Raw genomic sequence first — 22,802 nt, forward strand, 5'->3', positions numbered from 1 at the left:
TCTCCCGTTGTGGAGCACAGGCTCCAGACGCGCAGGCTCAGCAGCCATGGCCCACGGGCCCAGCCGCTCCGCGGCACGTGGGATCTTCCCGGACCGGGGCACGAACCCATGTCCCCTGCATCGGCAGGCGGACTCTCAACCACTGCGCCACCAGGGAAGCCCAAGAAGTATCCCTTCTTAACATTTTCATCTGAACACAAACAAGCTGAAATGCCTACAATTAAAAAAGCAAAACCCAAAAAACTCTCTTACTTCCTTCCCCCTAATGCCCTTAACAATAAAAAAATACCCTTGAAAAATACATCTCTCTATGAGTAGCGGACAAGAAAGGCGGAAAGAGGATATAATTGCATCTACTGTCATACAAATCTCACTTTAAAACAGAATTTTTAGGGATGCAACTTTTCTTAGTCATCTTTTTAAAAGACTCTAACATCCTGGAGATATTCTTCGAAGGATCATTTGGAGGATTTCATGACTTAAAAAAAAAAAAAAAAAACAATTGAGGGACTTCCCTGGTGACACAGTGGTTAAGAATCCACCTGCCAATGCAGGGGATATGGGTTCGATCCCTGGTCTAGGAAGATCCCACATGCCGCGGAGCGGCTAAGCCCGTGCGCCACAGCTACCGAGCCTGCGCTCTAGAGCCCGTGAGCCACAACTACTGAGCCAGCGTGCCACAACTACTGAAGTCCGCATGCCTAGAGCCCATGCTCCGCAACAAGAGAAGCCACCGCAGTGATAAGCCCGCACACCACAACGAAGAGTAGCCCCCGCTCGCCACAACTAGAGAAAGCCCGCACACAGCTACGAAGACCCAACACAGCCAAAAATAAATAAATAAAATATAGATAAATTTATTAAAAAAATAAATGGGTGAATTGTATGGTACGTAAATAACCAAAACAAGCTGTAAGAAAAGTTAATTAAAAAAATACACCTGCAACCTTAACATAACAAAATAAAACTTTCTAAATTCATTCTTCAAAGTAAGTCACAAAGCACAAAAACTACAGAGCAGTGATTCTCAAACTGGAGCACGCATCAGAATCCCCTGGAGAGCTTGTTAAAACAGAGATGGGTTCCACCCCCAGAGTCTGTGATTAATTAGGTCTAGGGTGGGATCTACGAATTTGCATTTCTAGTGAGTTCTCAGATGACACAGATGCCGTGGGTCCGTCTGAAAACACCTGCTATATCCAAACAGGAGCACATTCTCTTGAGACTCAACCTATGAAGAAGCATGTACATTCCCTTTAAATTAATGTTAAAAACTCATCTTTAGCTATTCCTCCTAAAAGAAATTACTTCGCGTGATATTACTGTTTATTTAGCAGTTTTAGTCAATCCCTTTAATAAATTCTTTATGATAAAAAGTTTTAGTACCCCTTGAGAGAGAGCCAGGTCTCATTAAAAAAACTTATTACCCCAAGTGAGTCTTGTAATGTGTGAATTTTGGTTCAGCGAATTTCTTTTAATTTGGGGGCTGATAATTATACTAGCACATATTTGGCAAGCAAGCTCCATTGAGAAAAATTAGGTACTTGATTATACTGAATTATTTTATACATGATTCTCTATCTCCATCTGCATGGCCCTTGAGGTTACTGCCATAAACTAACAGCCACTGGATGGAAATAGCCCAGACACAGATTTGGTTTGATACATGGAATACTTGGGGGAGGGGGAAGTTATGCTTGGTCCAACACTTAAAAGTCACGTGCTTTCACATTAAAATTCAGATTTCCACGTACCCTTAAAATTAAAAAAAAAAATCAGAAAATCTGGCAACGTCATTCCCAATTTTGCACATAAATAATCAGCCAGAGTTGGGCCACAGCTGCCCTTCATAGAGAATTCGAGCTCTAGCTGGCCACAGTTCCCATTCATTTCCTGTTGTCTTCAACCTAGTCCTCTCCACTCTGTTTATTGGCCTAGCCACTGTAGGCATGTGTATTTGAGTGCTGGGCGTAAGAGGAAACAGTAGTCTCAATTTCAAAAAGTAGATATAAACTGGCTTAAATTCAGTGTGGTGTAGGTAGTTCCTTTGGACTCCGTCTCTTATGGCCTAAGGTTGTTGAGTTGTGTGATCTACCAGTAGGCCACCTCTGCTCTCTAGAAATTCTTACATTAGAAACTTTCAGGTGGATGACCATGCTCTGAAAAGCAGTTGTGTCAGGTTGAGACCCTTCACATGTGGCAAAAAGAATAGTGTAAATGATGGCTGTGCCTGCAAAAACCTGCATGCAGAATGCCTATTTATTATTTTAACCTTTTTTCTTGTGAAATAACACAGAAAAGTAAAATGGAATACATAGCTTAAAATACTGTAGAGCACTCTACAGTAAACCTCTAGTACCCAGTCAAGAACATCAGCACATCAGAAGTCCCTACAAAGCCACCTCCCAATCACGACACCCTACCTGCCTTTCTGAGGTAAACACTGACTTGTATAATTTTTCCACCTAAACCTGCTTCCCTAACAATATCACTTAGTTCTGCCTGTTTCTAAAAGCCAAGTTTATAAATGCTGTCTCTTGTAAATGAAATTAAAATTTCAATTCTATGTTTTTAAGATACATGTTCATGTGCCTTCTTTTTCCTCTTGATCAGCCTCACCAGAGATTTATCAACTTTATAGGTCCTTCCAAAGAGCCAACTCCTAGCTTTGTTGATCTTCTTTCTGCTCTTGTCTTTAGTAGTTTCTACCTTCTACTTGTTTTTTTATTGTGCTGCTCTTTTGACTTCTTGAGACAATATCTGCTAGTTACTTTGGGGTCTTTTCTCTTTTAAGGCTATACATTTTTCTATTAAGTACTGTTTATCTATATGCTATAAATTTTATATGAAATATTTTTATCATTTATTTAAAATACTTCTTAATTTCCATTGTATTTTCTTTAACTCATTAGTTATTTAGGGTTATATATTTCAGTTTCCAAACATATGGAGATAATATTCTATTTATCTGTTACTGATTTCCAGCATAATTACATTAGAATCAGAGTACATATTTTAGGTATATTAATCTTTGAAATTTGTTGAGGATTAACAATCCAATCTATCATAAATTCTTGTAAGATATTATGTGCCTGCTTAAAAAGAACATGCACTTCAGTTTGGTGTAGTGTGTTCACTAGAATATGTTTATAAATCATGTTGATCAAATTTTCAATAACCTTTACAGATTTTTTTCATATGCTTCTATCATCAGTTACTGAGAAAGATCTGTTAAAATTTTCCACTGTAATTACATATTGCCTATTTCTCCTACAGTTCTGTAAAATTTTGCTTTATATATTTTGCAGCCATGTTATTAGGTAGATAGATAGAATTAGGTAGAAGATAGAATTCTATCTTCCTGGTGAATTAAAACTGACCATTGAAAAGTAATAGTAACACATAGTGATGCTTTTTGGCTTGAAGTCTATTTTGTCTGCTACTTACATAGCTACACCAGCTTTCTTGTGATTAGCATTTATATTGTACACATTTTTACATCTTTATCTCCAATCATTCTGTATCCATAGATTTAAGATATACTGCTTGTATAATGCATAAAACTGACAAAATCTAGTCTGAAAAATCTTTGTCTTCCAACCACAATAGTTAGCCAATTTATGTTTAATGTAATTACTGATGTATGAGTTTAAGTCTACCACCTCTTCTTGTGTTTTATATATTTCACTTGTTCTATGTTCCCTTTTTCTTCCTTTAAATTGCTTTCTCATTAGGGCATTCCTTTTGTTAGTTAGAAGTTATAAAATTTTTCTATTTGTTTAATGTTTACTGTATTACAACATATATGCTTGATTTGTCAAGGTGAAAAGTTAATCGACACCTTTACCCTCCTCCAAAACAATGCACAAATCTAAGAACAGACTAATTCCACTTACCGCCTCCCAACTTTTATGCTATGTTTGCCCTGTATTTTATTCTTTTTTATTTATTTATTTATTTTATTATTATTATTTTTTTGCAGTACATGGGCCTCTCACTGTTGTGGCCTCTCCCGTTGCGAAGCACAGGCTCCGGATGCACAGGCTCAGCCGTCATGGCTCACGGGCCCAGCAACTCCGCGGCACGTGGGATCTTCCCGGACCGGGGCACGAACCCGTGTCCCCTGCATCGGCAGGCGGACTCTCAACCACTGCGCCACCAGGGAAGCCCTGCCCTGTATTTTAAATCTCTCTGTATTGTAAAAAATCCACCATTGTATTATCTTACACAGTCAATGTTCACTTTGAGTTACCCACATATTTACCACTTTGTTTTCATTTTTTTCTACACTTCTGACCTCCCATTTGGATTACTTTTCTCCTACTTGAAGAATACCCATTAGGAATTCCTTTTGTGCGAACAACTGGTGGTAGACTCTGTTTTGTTTACATAAAATACCTTTAACCTTCACTTTTACCTCTTTCTTTTCATTCTTGAACACTGTTTTTTGCTGGGTCTAAAATTTGGGGCTGGCAACTCTTTCTTTCAGCACACTGAAAACATTATTCCACTGCCCTTTGCTTTATACTCTGTGACAGAAAAGTCACCTGTCGGTCTGACCATCACTCTTCTAAAGTTAATGACATTTCCCCCGCTCACTGCCTTAAGGTTCCTCTTTGTATTCTGTTTTCAGAAGTTTCATTGTGACGAGTCTAAGTGTGGATTTCATTTTATTTATACTGTTTGGGCTTTGTTGGGCTTCTTGGATCTTAAGTTTGAGGTCATTCATCTGTTTAAAAATGTTTAGCAATGATCCTTCCAATACTGCACTCTTTTTCTCCTCTCGTTTCTAAGACTCCAACTACATGATAGGCCTCACTCTCTTTTCTTACCTTCTCTTTTATATATTTCACATTTTCCCCTTCTCTCTGTGCTTCACTTTGAATAGTTCCTTCTAACCAGTTCTTCAGTTCACTATTTGCTTTTCAGCTGTGTCCAACTGCCTATAAACTTGTTCATTTTGTTCTTACATTTTCAGTTCTGCAATTTGTTTCTTAATCTGCAAAGCCACAATTTAGAGTTTTCAGTCCTTGCTGAAAATAAAATTTGGTGTTTATTTCCTTTAATACTGTAAGCATAGTATTTTATACTCTGCATCTGATAAGTCCAATATCTAGAATCTCTGTGAGTCTATTTCTGTTGTCTGTTGCTTTGGCTGGTTCTCACGTATGGTGTCTTCTCTTTTTGTGTGCCTGGTTATCTATAATTGTGGCCAGATGCTGTAACTGAAAATTTATTTGTAGAAATCATTTGAGAATAGAATCATTATACCTTTCTCTGAGAACATTTCATTGCTTTTACCTGTTACCTATGGGCATTAGCTAAATGGAATCATCTAATTCCAAGTAAGCCTTATGGTTTCTGGGCCACTCAGATAATGTGAAACTCAGCTGCAGCCAATGTGAGAGTTGGTTTACTACTAGTTCACCCTTATTCCTAGACATCTCTCTTCAGGGAGTCCCAATCCAAAGTAAGGAATAGTTCACCAGGTTTCCCAGGTTTCAAAGACTCAGACTACAATTTTTATCTCCCTAACTTTGAAAGGACACCAAAGGTGAGCTCAGACTTTCAACTTCCTTTTCCTGGTCAGCAAATGACCACAAGACAAAAGTGATGCCAGTGCTAGGCTCACTCCTCTGTGTTTACACTCTCTCCCAAATCTTAACTCATCTCCTCACAATTTATTAGTTCTTAAATGTTTAAGATTAAACAAATTTTTATCTAGTTTCTTTAAGTGACTTCAGTAAGAGAGCTGTTTGAATTACATGACTTACCACTAGTTAAAGTAGAAACCTCCCAGCATTCTGTTATATGTTATAACGTTGGTACATGGCCTTAGCTTGACAACACCTACCGCAAGGTGAAAAGTACAAAGTCCTATGATATTCTTTGAAGAACAGTGACAGTTCTTCTTGGTAGCAACTTACCCCTATAGTGCAGAGAAACTACACAGGATGAGATTTCAAGTTATAGTTCCCCTTCCATCAAAAGATGAATGGATAAAGAAGATGTGGTGTGTATGTGTCTGTGTATACAATGGAATATTACTCAGCCATAAAAAAATGAAATCATGCCATTTATAGCAACATGGTTGGACCTCGAGATTATCATACTAAGTGAACTCAAACAAAGACAAATATCATATGATATCACTTATACGTGGAATCTAAAAACCAGTACAAATGAACTTATTTACAAAACAGACTCACAGACATAGAAGACAAATGTCGTTACCAAAGGGGAAGCGGGGAGGGATAAATTGGGAGTAGAGGATTAACAGATGCACACTACCACATATAAAATAGATAAACAACAAGGATTTACTGTAGAGCCCAGGGAACTATATTCAATATCTTATAATAACCTATAATAGAAATACATACACCTGAACCGAACATAATATTATAAATCAACTATACTTTTAAAAACAAAGTTATAGTTCCTGTAATTTATTCATTCTATGACCCTGGACAAAGATTTGTCTGCAAAATTGGGTAGGGAAATAATACTTCCACACTTACCAGAATATCAAGTGAAGGAACATAAAAGAACTTGAAAAAGCCTATAAAACCAACTAAAATTATAATTCTCTTCCCTCCTTTCTCTGCTCCATGGGTGAACCACTCATCCATGGCTCTGGGTAATTCACCACGGCAGGCTAGTGCTCAGCTGGTAACTCAGGTCACTCATCACTGGCTGGCAACATTACACAAGACACAGTATTCCAGGAGCCAAACAAGAGCTACCTATTACTATACTACTATCTATGTTTTTAAATACTTCAGTATACATAGTGTGCTCACAGATGATGTACACACACACTCTTAACCACTAGGGGTAGGTAGGTAGTATTTCAGGTACCTTAATAAAAAAAAAATGCATACTCCAGGTATGGTTGCTTCACATTTGAAAGACTGGAAGTCCAACCTTCAGAGTCAGACAATCTTAAGTGTATCAACTATGGCTATCTAAATCTATATTAGAGGGTTCCCTAATGAGAAAAGGAGGGTAGAAAGAATTTTTCTGATTCAAATAATAGTGTTCAATATATATATGGGTTGGCTAGAACGACTGTACAGGGGCACTGAACCTTGTGTGTACATGTGGGTTGTAAGTATCTGGCAAAGCAGGCAACCTAACACTCTTTTCAGTGGCCCTCTGGGCCTAGGGCTCTGGTCCTGGGTCTGGACACTTAACAGAGAATTTCATCACCTGATCCAATGGAAAGGTTAGATATATCCTGTAATGAGAATATGTCCACACCTGTCTCTACTGAACTTCTGATGCGGGCTACACAGCCAAAGCAAAAAGGTTGGGGCTTTTGTCTGTAAGAACAGGTTGAATGCCTAACTTTTGCGCCTGCTTGCTAATAAATATTCACATGTGTGGCAAAATGTGGTCTGAGTCTTGATTTTATTGTTGCAGACCACATGGTAGCACAACAACCTCTAATTATTGGACGCTACCGATGTCTACCAAAAAGATGTGCACTGTCGGGAGCAGTGAGACTGGCTCAGTTCAGTTTGCAACAACTGTGGTGCATCAAATTTCCCAAATGAATACTGCTGGGACAGAACCTCAAAGCAGGAACATCACGCTGATCAAGCTGATGTACTAACTTGCCAGCCTGGACCCTCTAAGAGAAAGGCTGTTTCTCTTTAGTGGGAAAACCACAGGAAGCTACGAAGACAGTCTTGGGGTGTGGGTTTTGCTGGGAGCCTGCCAAAAATACCATCATTCTGTTTCTTGGCCCCTAGAATGCAATGATACCCAAGCTTTTTCGTTTTCTTTTTTTTTTTTTTTTTTGCCTCCAATGATTTCCCCCAAACCACCTGGACTCAGTACTCTACACAAAATGATGTCACTTAAACAGTATCTGTATTCAAAGGAATATATTAGAGGCAACTATCCTACTTGCTTAAGTAAATGCAAAACAGAAAGAAGCATTTGTACTTTCAAAACAGCACTTGTCTTGGATTCTTAACAGCTGTATGTCCCTACACTCCAAATGTTTTAAAAAATTTAAGCTAAAAATTTACCAAAATAGGAAAGTGAACTATGTTTGTCATAAACAGTTTTTTGAGGAAAACCTTGGAAACTTTCACCACCCACCCTGCATCGGTGGGGCACTAGACGTTGCTCCAGCCCACACAATGTTCCTGATGGTACAGTCTGAAGACAACTCTCAGAAACACATTCCTCTTGGTATCAGGATTCCCCTTTAAAAAGACAAGTCCCCCAGGGGTAGTCAAACAACTGGTTCACCAAGGAGCTTAACCAATCTGTTCTTGAGCCTGCTAAAAATTTAAAGTAGCTGAGTAATATTCCATTGTATATATGTGCCACATCTTCTTTCTCCATTCATCTGTCGATGGACACTTAGGTTGCTTCCATCTCCTGGCTATTGTAAATTGAGCTGCAATGAACACTGTGGTACATGACTCTTTTTGAATTATGGTTTTCTCAGGGTATACGCCCAGTAGTGGGATTGCTGGGTCATATGGTAGCATGACCTGTGACCACCTAGAGGGGTGGGATAGGGAGGGTGGGAGGGAGGCTCAAGAGGGAGGGGATATGGGGAAATGTGTATATATATAGCCGATTCACTTTGTTATACAGCAGAAACTAACACAACATTGTAAAGCAATTATACTCCAATAAAGATGTAAAAAATAATAATAAAAAAAATTTAAAAATCTAAAGTGGGATCTTCCTCCAACCCCAAATGAGTACACTGGAATTCTCTGAGTGTGAATTAATCCTACCACCTCATTGTCTGAGAGGTGTTTAATACGGTAGGAAAGTGAAGTGGGAGTTGGGAATCCTGGACTCTCATGCAGTTTCTCTGAACCTAGTGATCTCTCTACCTGATAGACTGGTAAGCCCCCTTGCTAGCACCTTCACAGGAAGCTTGAAAGAGAGATTGGGAAAACACCCATCAAGTGATGCCAAAGGAAGGCAGAAATGCCGCAGCCAAGGCAGCTGATCCTCTCTGCTCGTGTTGCACTGGCCCACTCACGGTACAGCTCCAGCAAGAGGTGGCAAGATCAATGAGGCTAGAGACAGGCCTGTGGGCAGCAGCGTGGGGCAGGGACCAGAACAACCGCACGAACAGGCAGCAGCCTGGTGCTGTCACAGCAGTGCCACCCACACGCTCACGTCCTGGCCTCAAAGAGCACAGAGAAACTCAGAATTCAGAGAGAACACAGGCAAGAAGTCTTTACCCTAGGTTCATGTCAGCTCCTCTCAAGTTATAGGCCCAACACTGGCCACAGATTACCTGCACAGATCTTCAGGAAATAAGAGGATTCACCCCTGCCCAGAGCTCACACTCCTGGGAACATTAAATCTCATTTCATTTTGATTAATAATTAAACCCCTAGATTAACAGCTTGCTTGAAAAGGAAAGAAAAAGACAAAGAATCTAATAGCCTGCACATTTAATATTTGCTGACCTCTTGAGGCCCATGCCCCTATTAAAAGAATTGCTCATCCTTTTGTATTCCCCTCCTTTTTTGTCAACTTCTAAAGATGGCAAGTTTTTTTATGGCTGTAAATTACAAAATGAGTGCATTTATAAAGCACAGGGGAATGGCACCGGATCTCTGCTTGTACAAAGGAGCGATCGAAAACATTTACAGAGTGCCGCGCCCGTGACACTCGGCATACCGGCTCTTGTTTAATCTTCATCGCCACCAAAAAAGAATTTTTAACTGTTTTCTACCTGAGGAAACTGAAGCTCAGGAACTTCAAGAAACTTGTCATAGGTCACGTAGTTAGTAAGTGGCATCGTCTCAAAAGCCAGCGCTCATTTCTAGTGTACAAACCATGTCCAAGTGTCCTGTTATCTTTCTGCCAGCTTGTAGTCAAAGGCTGGTATACTTGGAGTTCCTGGTACTGGGGCTCTCACTTGTTCAGACCTGCAAGCCATTTGAAGCCTCTGCAATTCTTTAAAAAATTTTAAAACTTTCTCTTGCAAATGGCTCGTTCCCTTTATTCAACACACAGCTTCAAATTACTCTTGGCCTTTTCCAAAAAAATCAAACCCACTCTCAAAGGTCAAGAATTCACCACTGCTGAGGCTACTAAGAGGAAAATATTGTGAGATCTGAAGCAATTTCCCAAGAAGAACTTGTCAACTGTTTTGAGCTACCACAGCAGAACTGAAACAAGTACAATGCCCCCCCAACCGCACTCCGCCTCCAGGGGTCACTGAAAGGGCCCATTTCTTGGAACTTGCAGTCCTTTTGCAGAGAGCATGATATTGCGATGCAGGACTCATTTTTCAGGTATTAAGTGCCCACTGGAACATTCTCAATAATAGGAAGCAGTGAGTGATTAGGCAAAGAAAAGCAGATGTTGTGAAATAAAACTCTTACTCCTCCAGTAGGGCCAAGTGCTGCGTATGTGTTTTTGCTTTCTTACTTATGCATGCTATTCTACCAGGAAGTCACTGTGCTGTCAGTTATTACTATTATTTTTAAATCCACTTGCATTGTGACTGAAGTCAAGTTTGTCAGGTCAGACCGAACTAAGAGAAAATCTAGATATGGGTACAGTAGCAATCCCACGGACGGTTTCTAGTCAGCCTTTCTTCTTTAAGAAAGAGCAACGTGGAGCTCACGTTCCGTGCTCGGGATGTGTGAGGGGTTTTAATGCAACAGAGAAACATTGCCACTTCCTTCAATCCCACTTTTGTTATCATCTTCGTGAAAAAGTTGACATAAAAGGAAAGGGAAATGTGAAGTTCAACTGAAAACTAGGAAAAACCCAAGTTTTCTCTCCCGCCTTTACAAACAACACAAAAATATACTTTTGCACAGATTTCTGTTCCAAGTTGGAGTGCTGATAAAGGTCTTAAAAATATCCAAATGCTTCAGTAACTCGAGTCAACTGCCAAGACACCTAGGCTGTCTGGAGTTCTGACTGTGGGCCTTGTGACCATTCAACACACCCTTCAAAGTAGTCCTCATGGGGATGGGCAATCATCCCAGTGATGCTGCCGTTCCTTAAAACTCTGTTGGATGTACACTTACTTAGTGTCAAGACAGTTCTTCTAATTTACAAGATTTGCTATGTCTGTTCTCCCATTGACTGTTCTCCTTTGGCACGCTTGCAGCCGTGTCAGGGCCACAGAGCAGCTAGCTTCCCAGTTTTGGTCTGATAGTTATAACTTTAAGATATCTAACTTTGGTGTGTGCTTTAGCCAGCCCTTAGATACTCCAGAAAACAGAAATACGTAGTCTTTTCTTCCTTGTTAAGAAAAAAAGTTTAATAAAACTTGTATGCTGGAAGAATTACTTAAAACCAGGGAAGGTCAGATACTTTAGAATTTATCACTATCACCACATAAGATGTTATATAAACAAGTTATAACAACAGTAACTTTGGGAATAGGATGTTCTCAAACAGTTCTTTCAATCTTCTATGGCAAGAAAGGCTGTAGTGATAAGTACTTTTAGAAATACCTGGACAGGATATTGGAAGACCTTTTAGAAAAAATAAAATGGACTTTTAAAAATCCTGCAGGAGAGCAACCAAAACCCTGCAAAAAGCTCACTGCCAGAATGTGTCCTTTCACAAAATGTTAAGTCATCTCTGATGAATCCCAAAGGCTCCTTATTTTAATATACTTTGGAAATGATTTTGCTACACAATAACAAATCATCGAAAGCATCAACTAAAGCAAATGAGATAGTAAAAGCTGGAAAGAAGCTCAGATGAACAAATATTCAGAGCACTGAAATGTAACATTCAGTAATAGCTACCACCTATGGCTTCATGATAAATCATGCCTCTGCACGAGTAGGCAAAGAGCGTCTGCTACCAAGCCTTAGACTCCTACCCGACTGAGTTCCTGGAGGGCACAGCCTATCTTCCCATTCTTCCTGTTGTGCTGTTCGTTTATTCATCTACAAAAACACTCATTAATTTTTCTCACCATTCAAAACATATTTAACCAGTTCCTACCTTTTGCTAGGAACTAATTATCCCTTCTAAGCTTAAGAACATTTCTTGGGTCAAGATGTTTAAATAAGTTGACGTGCTTGAGGTATATAATCGTGTATTATAATTTTCCTATCTTGTCCAGAAGGATATCATCAGAAACTTCTGAGAATGTCTTACTGACCTCTGTATCATCCAAAAATATATCATGAAACAGAAGCTCCAATGTTTGTTGAATTGCTATGACAACAGTCATTAAAATAAACAACCATACATATATTTACATGAGTTTAAGTACTCAATTTAAACAGTTATATATATATATATTATATGCAACCTGTGTACGTATAAGCATGTACATCCATAAAATGTTTCCCAATTCAAGCTGATAGCACCCTTATTTCAAAAAACCAGCGGTTACTACCATGTTCTTCCCTCCCTACCTTACAAAGGTACTAAACAGGAGGAGAGAAGAGGGAAGAAGACAAACGTATCGCATAAATAAGAAGAAAAGAAGGAACATGAACAGATGACAGCTGGGGCTCTTTGCCCATCTGGAGTCAAATCAATGCACCACTAGAGAAAGGACAAATAACCCTTAGAACTCTGAGCCGCTTCGCTATCTCTCCCCTCCCCTACCTGGATGCTGCTTGGCCTAAAGAAACAAAGTAGCTGATCAAGAGACTCCAACAATGTCAGAGTCAGGTAACAAAACCCAGTGGTAGATGAGCCCAGGCATCTCCCTTTACTACAGTTGAGGAAAATGAGTCCCCAAAGAGAGAGGGCTACTTTCCCAAGCCACACAGAGAAGTCATGGTGGGGCTGTGGCTGGCTGCACCCACATCCCCCAGGGTCTTGTCTGGGAGAGTGTGGGGATGGTACCAAAGAAAAACTCAGAGCAAGGATACCTTCCTAGGATCCACAGGCACATTTCAGGGACTTCACAAAGCCAATGAAATTGCCTGCAAAACTGTGTGGCTTCCATTTTTCAGGGGAGCAGGTTTATTGCTTTTATCAGTCTGAACGAGGTCCATGACTCAAAAAATTTAAGAACCACTATGTCAAGGGTTGGGCTTGGGGGAAAGGCTAAGAGTGAATGAGATTAATTCCAAACTAAAAGGAACTCAGATTTTCAATAACCTGAAGCCTATGCTTGGGCCAGGCAGCCTGTGGAACCAACTAAGGAGAACACAGCCCTAAATTTTCTGGTCTGGATGTTAGAGATCCTCTAAGGAAAAAAAAAAAAGTGTGTTAGGACAGGCGAGGCATGTCTTTGTGACCTCAGGTGACACAGAAAAGGAGTAAGCAGCACAAACTTTAACTACCGATTAGGTGGTCTCAGGTTAGAAGTAACTAGCAAGACTGAGTTCTCTGGAATCACAGAAAAGGTTTTGGCAGTAATAGTCATCATGAACCATGATGGAAGGTTTCTGCAGTCCTTCAAAGCCAAGGCAGACTTGACTTTCAATCAGGCCTTTCACTGTACCTGCTTGTGAACAGTGACCCCAGAAAGGGTGCCACACACCCCGGAAGACCTAATGAAATCACAGGGGTCTTTGTTTTCCTCTTATTTCTGATGTCAACATCAGTCCCAGGAGTGGGCAAAGGCCTTGGTACTTGGTCACAGGGAACTGGATACACGTCAGCCATTGCAATTTCCCTGGGAAACAGAAAATATTTTCCCCACTCTATGGATGAGGAAATTGAAGCAAAGGGAGAAACGTCCAAGGTTTTTCAAGGAGGTGAAGAGCCAAGAGCTCTGAGGTTAGGGCTTGTAGCTAAATACTCCACGCTGGCTCTGGCTGGATATTCCATCTCCTTTTGGGAAGCGAGCAGTTGTGGAAGTTGTGGGAACTCTAGTTGCTAAGGACAAGATATGAGATAACAGTTTACACCACACAACTATCCATATGGAATCCATCGCACGTTAAAACAGGAGACTTGAGGCCTCACTAGGTAAATGAGATAGAAAAAGGGAACCTGGGGGTTACTCATCATTTTCCAAATCAGAGATTTATGTCCCTTTTGGAAAGAAGAAGGAACACCTGGCTGCAGCCCAGTTTTGAGTAATATTTGCCACTGAGAAGCCGTATGCAGAAATTCCTGGCACAACTTTGGAGAGCTCTTCCGATGGGGCTCTGGCCGGTCCTTGTAAATGACTGAGATTTAAAACCCTATCAAATCAGAGAAGCAGAGAGTATGCTTGATGCAGCACCATAAATCCCTCTCTGTGAAGCTAATCTCAAACTTACAATAGCAATGTTCAGAGAGAAAAATTATCTGCACATACCCATAAAATATAGGATTTTTTTTTTTTTTTTTTAAGCCAAGAAGGGTAGACATCAATGCCTAACAATGATCTGCGCGGCTGGAATACAGTCGATTACTTCCTTAAATATATTTTCTGATTTTTTTCTGCAACGAAAATGCACTGCTTGGGGAATAAAGAATTAAATAAAAGTAAGTAAAGGAAATATAAAAGCTAGCAACTTCAAGTGTCAATAGACAGCCAGAGCTTATCTCATCCGACTGACTCATTTAACAAAAGAAAGGGAGGCGGCAGAGCGGGGAGCACCTTGCCTGTGGTCCCTCAGCTGGCCAGCAAGGGATGGAGAGCCAGGACCTGGAAATCCCCCGCCTGCCTTCCTGTCCTCTGCACCCCGCCCCCCGCCCCCCAACGGGCTGCAGTTGCTGGATTCCTTAGGCTAGGAAACCCCTAAGCCTGATGCGAGGTGAGAAAGAGCCTCAAGTGCTAGACAAAGTACAGCCAGATTCCAGCTCAAGAAGAGCTGAAATGAAAATGGCACTCACCAAGAGGACAATGTGAAGGGAATGAGGTGTCCCAGGCTCTGTCACAACTGCTACACAGAACAACTTCATAAACGTGCCATGTTTTCTTGCCTCTGGCTGGCACACATGTGATCCCCCCACGCCTGGAATACCTTCCTCTTGTCCTCTCTCCCATGTATTTCTACAAATTCCTACTCATCCTTTAAGATCAACTTACAAGTCCCTTGCAAGACCTTCCCTGGTCTTCCCCATTTACAAAGCTAATTGGTACCAGGACACCTTAAGAAGAGGATACACCTTGACTGTAGAGCATATAACAATGTTAGGGAGATCAGCATTGGTTTATGGGTCTCCCTCACTCTTTTGATAGTGTTCTTTGAAGGCAGTGGCTATTTTAATCACCTCCCTATCTCTGGTACACGGCAGGGACTCAAATGTCAGTTGAATAAACGTATGTCTGCTAACAGACATACGGTAAGAGTTTAACCTCTCCTTCCAAATCTACCATTTGTCTTTCTCTCCTCAACGGTGCATCTGCAGAACTTTTAGGTAATAGGTTGCTTTGGGATAGAGGTTTTTCTTTAAAGAAAGTTTAAATACTTGAGTTTAATTTTTGGCATTTCATGCTTCTCTTTTCTTAACAAAGAGAAAAGAAATGAGAGAAGAAAGGTAGGATTATATTAATATCAAAAGATAAATGGACAGGCTGACTATGACAAAGGCAAAAAGCAAGCACAGTTGACCATATGATGATACCAACTGACACATATTCTACACCACCCTATCCCTCTCACTGCAAGACACACATACACAGGTGCACACAAAAAGCTAATAACAAGTCACTTTGGGAAGTTCAGTCATAACCTGTCAACAGGAGACCCCATCGAATAGTAAACACCAGAATGAGTGTAATATTAGGGCTGCTAATGGCTAATTAAAATCTGAAGATCAGGTTTCTGGGCACATCTTGCTACATCTGTGCACTAGGCAGTCCCAGACGGTATAAAAACCAAGTTTGGGGGCCTGCTTCTTCATAATAGGCTGTTCCTGCAATATTGCCAAGGTTGTGACAGAATCGTGCGACAAGATCAAGAATCGTCTGCCTGCAGTCTCCTCAGGCACAGCCCTGCTCCTGACTCTGCACATCTGAGAGAAGTTTCCAGTCAACTTCTGGGTCCCAGGAACAAGGCTACTGTTACATAAAACACCAGAAGGGGCCTAGTTTTACTCCTTCTAGGGAAAGAGAACAGTCACAATACTCAAAATACTGCTCCCCTCCCCCAAGACTGCCTGGGAAGGGGTACAAGGGAACTTTCTGGCGTAATGGAAACATTCTATGTCTTGGCTGAAATGTAGGTTACCTGGCTGTATGTGTTTGTCAAAATTATAGTATTGTCCTCTTAAGATTCACGCATTTCACTGTATGTAAATTTTGCCTAGAAAAAAAGAACCATGCACAATGATCAAACTCTACGTAATAGGTTTACTATCTGCAGTAGTATGGACTAGCAATTTTGGAACTACTTTCTGTGTATTCCAGGCTTGAGCAACTAAGTGAATATATGCAGGATACTGGGAGCCAGGTTTCTCACTGTTGGGGAAGGTAGTTACAAATATGGAAAGGGGGAAAGTTAACATTACCAAAGGGGATAAAATATATCATGTGCCTCCTGACATGAGGATACATCATCATTTCTTTGGTATTCCTGCCAAAAATTCATAACCTGAATCTAATCATAAGGAAACATTAGACAAATCCAAATTGAGGGAAATTTTACAAAATAACTGGCAAAATGTCAAAGTGGTGAAGTTAAGAAAGACAAAGAAAGGCTAAGGAACTTTACCAGATTGAGGGAAGCCAAAGGGACATGACAACTAAATGCCCGATCCTGAACTGGATTCTGGTCTGGAGAAAAAACTTATGAAGAACATTACTGGTACAAATAACAACATCTGAAATATGGACCGTGTATTAGATAACAGTATTGTTACACAAACATTAAACTGCCTGAATTTGGTAAGTGCATTGTGCTTAGGTAAGATAAGAACCCTTTTCTTAGGAAACATATGTTGAAGTACTTAGCTATGAACAATCACAATGTCTCCAATTCACTCTCAGTTTCAACAAAAAGAGGAGAGGCAGGGAGGGAGAAGAGCACATAGACACAAATGGGGAAAAATGTAAACACTTGGGGGATCTGGGTAAAGGAGTTCCTTGTACTATTCCTGCAACTTGTCTGTAAGTTTAAAATTATATCAAAATACAAAGGTACCCCTCCAAATACCCTAACTTCCTCCCAATTACTTAGGTGAAAATCTAAAAACAACAAATTAACTCCATGTATTATAAGAAATTCTTTCAAGAATATCGGTTTCAAATCTGTACTTTTCCCTTTGGTAGCAATTCCACACAACTATTTGGCTCTGAATTCCTTTATGAAACCTAAAGAAGGACTCATATACCTTCCAATAGGGTTTTTTGAAATTCTAGTGACAGATACTATCATTTTGGAAAGTCTTACAAGGCAATAAATAGAAACTGGAATGAAAGCGACTCCTCACCACCCTCCTCCCTCCAGATTCTTCAATATTTTTTCTGGAAGATGGAACAATTCACCTGGCTGTATGCCAAGCTAAAATCAAATAGGATAAGGAACAATTTGCGTGTAGATGATTTAGCCTTCCCTGCCACAGAAGCAGAGAACTGTACTCTTCCCCACCTCAGGCCTTATAAAAGGTCTATATTTTACTGATATAAATAAGGTAATGAAGGCATTTTTACTCAGCATAGTTTATTCTACCTCCCCAATCTTTCTGTACTTGTGCTTAAATCAAGACACAAGCATGGCCTTAGTGCTGGGGGAAAAAAAAAAGCAAAAATACTGAACACTACCAAAGGAAAAAATTACTTCATGGATGTCAAAGGAGAAATTTTTAAAAGTCATTTTTAGCCTCAAAGAATTTTTTTGAAACAATAACAACTATGATATGACTCAGTATAAAAAATATTATGCTAAGTATGAATTAAGAAAAATTCACATGCACAGAGATGAAAATGTAATTGGATTTGTCATTTCAAAGTATTAATGCTGGGTTTGCAGATAATAGAGAATGACATCCTCCTAAGCGAATAAATAAGTTAGCCAAGTAAGTAAATGCTGTGTTTCTACTGTAAGGAAATACATGCACCAATGAAGCAACCTTTTCAGCACAAAAGAAATTTAATACCCAGACCACATGAAAAGTGATCGCTATGGGAATAGCACAGCTGTTAAAATCCAAGTCAGTTTGTATTAAATCGTCCAGCATGTTTATGTAAAGCAGGACTCTCAGAATGACCACCAAGGGGAAATAATTTTGCTAACAAAAAAGTAATACCTATAATTAATTTAATGCTTACAATAAGTGTGAAAGAAAATGCAAAGCTATTCTCTTTCAAAGAATATAAGGGACCTCAGCTAGCTGGTATGCTTGTGATCCTTTTGTAAACAGTACCTCAAGGGCTAATTTAATTAGAAATAGAACAAGAAAAAATGAGTGTTTGCATTTCACTTAGAGAACCCAATTATCGTTATTTCATTGACTAACCAGATTTACATAAAGCCACAGAAAAACCTCTGGCACCGGTGCCAAACAATTTCAACATGAAAATTAATACTGCCAAGTTATTTTGAGACCAATTAGCTTAGCCATTCAAAGAAAAAAATGTGCTCCACTGAAGAGCACGTAATCCTAAAACCTGCATTTCTGAAGACAGAAGTGCACACAGACGTCCTTGAGGCCCTGACTCGAGAGAAGACAGAAGATGCCTTCAAGAACCTACAGAAAAAAGGAGCTCACAGATAACTACTAACAAACAGCTTTAAATCTCAACAGAGACGCTTGGGATGCATAACGATAGAACAGGAGCTTACTTTACTTTTGAAGAAAAGAGAGAAAGAGCTACTCTAAGTTTTTGAGCACCTAAAATTAACCAAATTTATCAACATTGTTTGTCAAATCTGAGTTAACTTTTTTTAACTTTTTTTTTGGCCGTGCCGCACGGCATGTGGGATCTTAGTTTCCTGATCAGGGATCGAACCCGTGCCCCCTGCATTGGAAACTCGGAGTCTTAACCACTGGACCACCAGGGAAACCCCCTGAGTTAACTTTTTAGAGAGACTGACTGGTCAGGATTGTGCTTCTCATAAGACAAGACCCAGGTAAAGTTTTCAAAGAAAGCGTGTCATCTCAGAGTGGAGAGACTATCCCTAGAATTCAATCCCTTTCAGAGTGCCAGATGTAGGCTACACAGCAAAGTCCCAAATTATAACTGAGAGGCCAGAGTTTGGGATTAATGACCCCAACGCTATTTTGCATAACACTTGAACATGAAAGTCTTATCAAGAATCGTGAGTTTTAAAAGCCCAGGTTAAATCACTGGGCATTAGAAGGCTTAAAGAGGTATCCAAAAGGAAATCAGCTATAACACACAGTGTACATGTGAAAATAACTCAGACTATCTCAAAGCCTATTAAAAAATGAGATGCCATCACTGTAGTTTTGAGATACATCAGCCGTTTCCCATTACAATGGAGGACATACCAGCTCTATTTTTAGAGCCTCTGGAAAGATCAAAGCTGAATGGGCCCTTTTATTGGCTCCCGATCCAGGGCCCTAATCTCTGTTTACTCCTTCTCTGTCATTATGTAGATCTCCGAAAGACACACCACCAGGACCGCCTGCTACCCCTCATCCCCGGAGTAACACTTAAAAATTGCTCTGGGATGGTCGGTACAAGCGAGGAGCTCTCTGGGGAGGAACAAAGACGAGTAAAGTTCAAATTCGAGTCCAAATTACCATCATGATTCAAGTACTAATACAGAACTATAGTAATCTAATTCAGTCTCTCTCTCTACACTATAAACCACACTTTCTCAGGCTGGTTTCTCGTGAGAATGAATACAGATAAAATGAAAACACAATCCTTCCTGGTTTGGCATTTTTAGGCCCTCCCCTCCTCCACAGAAAGCCCTCAGTTGGTTTCAGTGCCTCTGGCTAGTAAGGCTGAAGAGCTCATTTTAAACAAGTCCCATGAATGTAGAACGACTTACTTTGGAAGAACAAGCTGTACATTTGTCAAATGCCAGGCTGACAGGAAGGACATTATCAAATCGCGACAGAAATCCTCGTATCTAAAAACAAACACAACGAGGCACATCAAACCCAGAATGACACACCTGTGAAGTACGTGTGTCGCTTCTGACAAGAAGTGGGAAACAATTAATAGGGTGCTCCTGGTACAGATTCACAAAAATGAAGTTCAATGTAGACATTTTCCCTCGTACTATATAATCAGTTTGAGGAAGAACTATATGAGGTCCTTTATTCCATTAAGAACTGGTCTACAAGCTTTGCATGTATTTGAGACCTAAACACAAACTGACTCCAAAATATAAAAAGAAAGCTGTAAAATCTGAAGTATTGTTTTCATAAATGTCTTCAAATATATAACCAGTCAACTAGTTTATTACTGACAATTCTCATGTATGTTACAGTGAATATAGGACAAGTGTGCATTTTTAGGATGTGGTATTGGAGTGCGGCCTCAGTAAGAAGGGCTGGGGACTACAGAAGGCAGAAATGGTCCTAAATATAGATCCGGTTACTTGCCTGAGTTGGAACAGATAGGGATAAAATGGAGCGCATTACCAAGTTTATGGGGAAACAGCGCCACCTTGAGCACCTCAGTTATAATTTCTGAATTACAACTGATTTCCATTTACGGGGTGTCAGTTATAGCCAGGTTTCGCAAACTATAATTTAAGTAATCCAGACACTACACTTCCAGAACTACACTGACACCAAAAGGGGACTTTAAACTGTTACATATATCATTTAAACATTATTACTAAAAATAGGTATGGTGAAATCTCTAAAGTCTCCATAGGACTCAACATTTACAATAAGCCAAACACCACCAATCTTCTCTTGAGTTAATTTATTTGGTCTTGACAACTACCCCACTGATGAAACTCCGGCTGGGAAGGGTGAAGCATCTTGGCCCAGGTAAACAAAAAGTGACAACGCTAAGATTCAGAAGCAGGCCCCTGATCCCAAACCTGGCCAGGCCCTGGCCGGGGCTCCCTCTCTCCTTCCTTTCCCTTCCCTCCCTCTCAGGACAGCACAGCTTTTGTCTTCAATGTGAGGGCTCACCACACATTTAACAGCCTCACTTGAGTACAGCAAAAGAACCACCCCCCCCACCCCGCTCTCCCCCCGAGTCCTTGTTGCCTTTAGCCACCCTACCAACACTCCCCCAAAACAAAACCAAGGAAACCTGGCGGACTCTTCAAAGAGACAGGCTTCTGAGTGTGGGCAACTCCACCTTTAAGCCCACACTGCAACTAGTCTAGTTACATTTGCATACTTATTGCTGGAAGATCTAACCTTAAAGGAAATGCCTATAGCAATCTTTTAAACGTCGTTATCTATATGTTATGAGATTTCAATGTAATCCAAGATCAAGAGAGTGTTTGGTAGTAATGATAAGCTAGATAGCTGGGTAAGTTAGCTGGCCTCACGGTGAACCTTTGAAAATGTGACAATCTTTAGCTCTCTGTATCTCAGGAAGGTGGTGACCATTTCCTGATACAGTGCTTGAGGCACAAGCAGGGTCCTAAGTTTGCTCTCCAGGTCACCAAAACAAGAGATGGCAAACCAGCAGAAAAGACTATAACGGCAGGTCACAAATGGATATGTTGAGATCCTCATGAGATCTGGAAGTTACAGGCCCAAAGAATTCTCCTAGTGAGTCTCCTTCTATCTCAATGGCTTTAATATTAAATTTACCTAGAAAAATATTTATCATATGTAGCATATTTTCCATGAAAATGTTCACTGATATGGCCTACAGGTTAAGGTCTCCATATAGGTTTCATGAAAAGGCCTCCTGATTCTCTTTTCTCTCATACAGGTAATAAACTTTCTTTGTGTTGTGCAAAGAAATACTGGTATTTTTCTCTGCTAAACTGTTCCACGATTGGAGGTGTGGAGTTAAAGGCGAAGGGAAGGGAGACAGTAGACCCAGTTAGGAGCGGAAAGGAAGGGAGAAAAGGGAGAGGAAGGAAGGAAGGAAAGAGAAAATATAAACCAAAAACACAGGTGGTGAGCAACAGAAAGGAGCCGAAGTGAATGGGGTGGCCAAGCAGGGGCACCCACACCATTGTTTAGCACCCCAGACAGCTCTTTACCAGGAAACTGACTCATTTTCCCAGGAAATGAAGTAGAATAACATCTGTGTGTGAGGCCTTTCAAATTCCCCAAGTTGGTCTCAGAAGGCTCAGAACTCCACCAAACTAATTCCAGTTTTAGGAAATTCAAAAGAGGAAGGCCTGTTCTCATACCAACTGCGATAGACTCCTAACGGGCACCTCCACAGGTGAGCTCTCTCCCTCCCACTGAATCCAACACTCTGCTATGGATTAATTTTCCTAAGACACAGCTCTGAGGTGTGTCACTTTTTATCAGCTTCCTAGAGCTGACCAAAAAAGCAGAGAATTCCTCACGCTGGCACTCAAGGTCCCCCCTAATCTGGGCCCATTTTGCCTTTCTGATCTTTTCACAGGCTTCATACAACTACTAAGCTCAAGTACAACGTCCCTCTCAAAGACATTACTGCGTTGCTGACCTTGTCTCACGCCGAATTCTGTGACTCAGAGCTCTTCCTTCGGGAACCAGCTATATAACCAAATCTACATCTTCCATAATAGTCACTCAAGCTCAAACACACCTCTTTCATAAATACTCAATCCACCCACCACTTGACTTAGAGATAACGCCTTCATTACGTGAAATCCTTCTTTTTGGTATTTATCACCAAAATAACTTATGTAATAGTTATTTCTTTAAAAAATAACAGGTTTACTGAGATAAAATTCATGTACCATAAACTTACTTTAGAGTATACAATTCAGTGGCTTTTAGTATATTCATGGAATTTTGTAAACATCACCAATACCTAATTTCAGAACATTTTCAGCACCCCCAAAAGAAACTCAGAACCCCTAAGAAATTAGTCCCCATTT

The 22,802-nt window shown here is 40.3% G+C and overlaps 1 protein-coding gene across 3 annotated transcripts in view; it reads right to left on the reverse strand.

Moving 5' to 3' along the window:
* ATG7 (autophagy related 7) overlaps positions 1 to 22,802 on the reverse strand; it is a gene marked incomplete at its 5' end in the record, with an annotated part of 227,864 nt that overhangs the window by 135,340 nt on the left and 69,722 nt on the right. For all 3 annotated transcript variants that reach the window (XM_082848856.1, XM_082848857.1, XM_082848858.1), the window contains one exon: positions 19,830 to 19,910. In XM_082848856.1, the coding sequence (XP_082704982.1) occupies positions 19,830 to 19,910 (81 nt within the window). The remainder of the gene's footprint in view (positions 1 to 19,829; positions 19,911 to 22,802) is intronic.

The sequence above is a fragment of the Leucopleurus acutus genome, assembly GCF_964270905.1.
Source record: "Leucopleurus acutus genome assembly, chromosome: 10".
In the NCBI taxonomy this organism is placed as follows: Eukaryota; Metazoa; Chordata; class Mammalia; order Artiodactyla; family Delphinidae; genus Leucopleurus; species Leucopleurus acutus.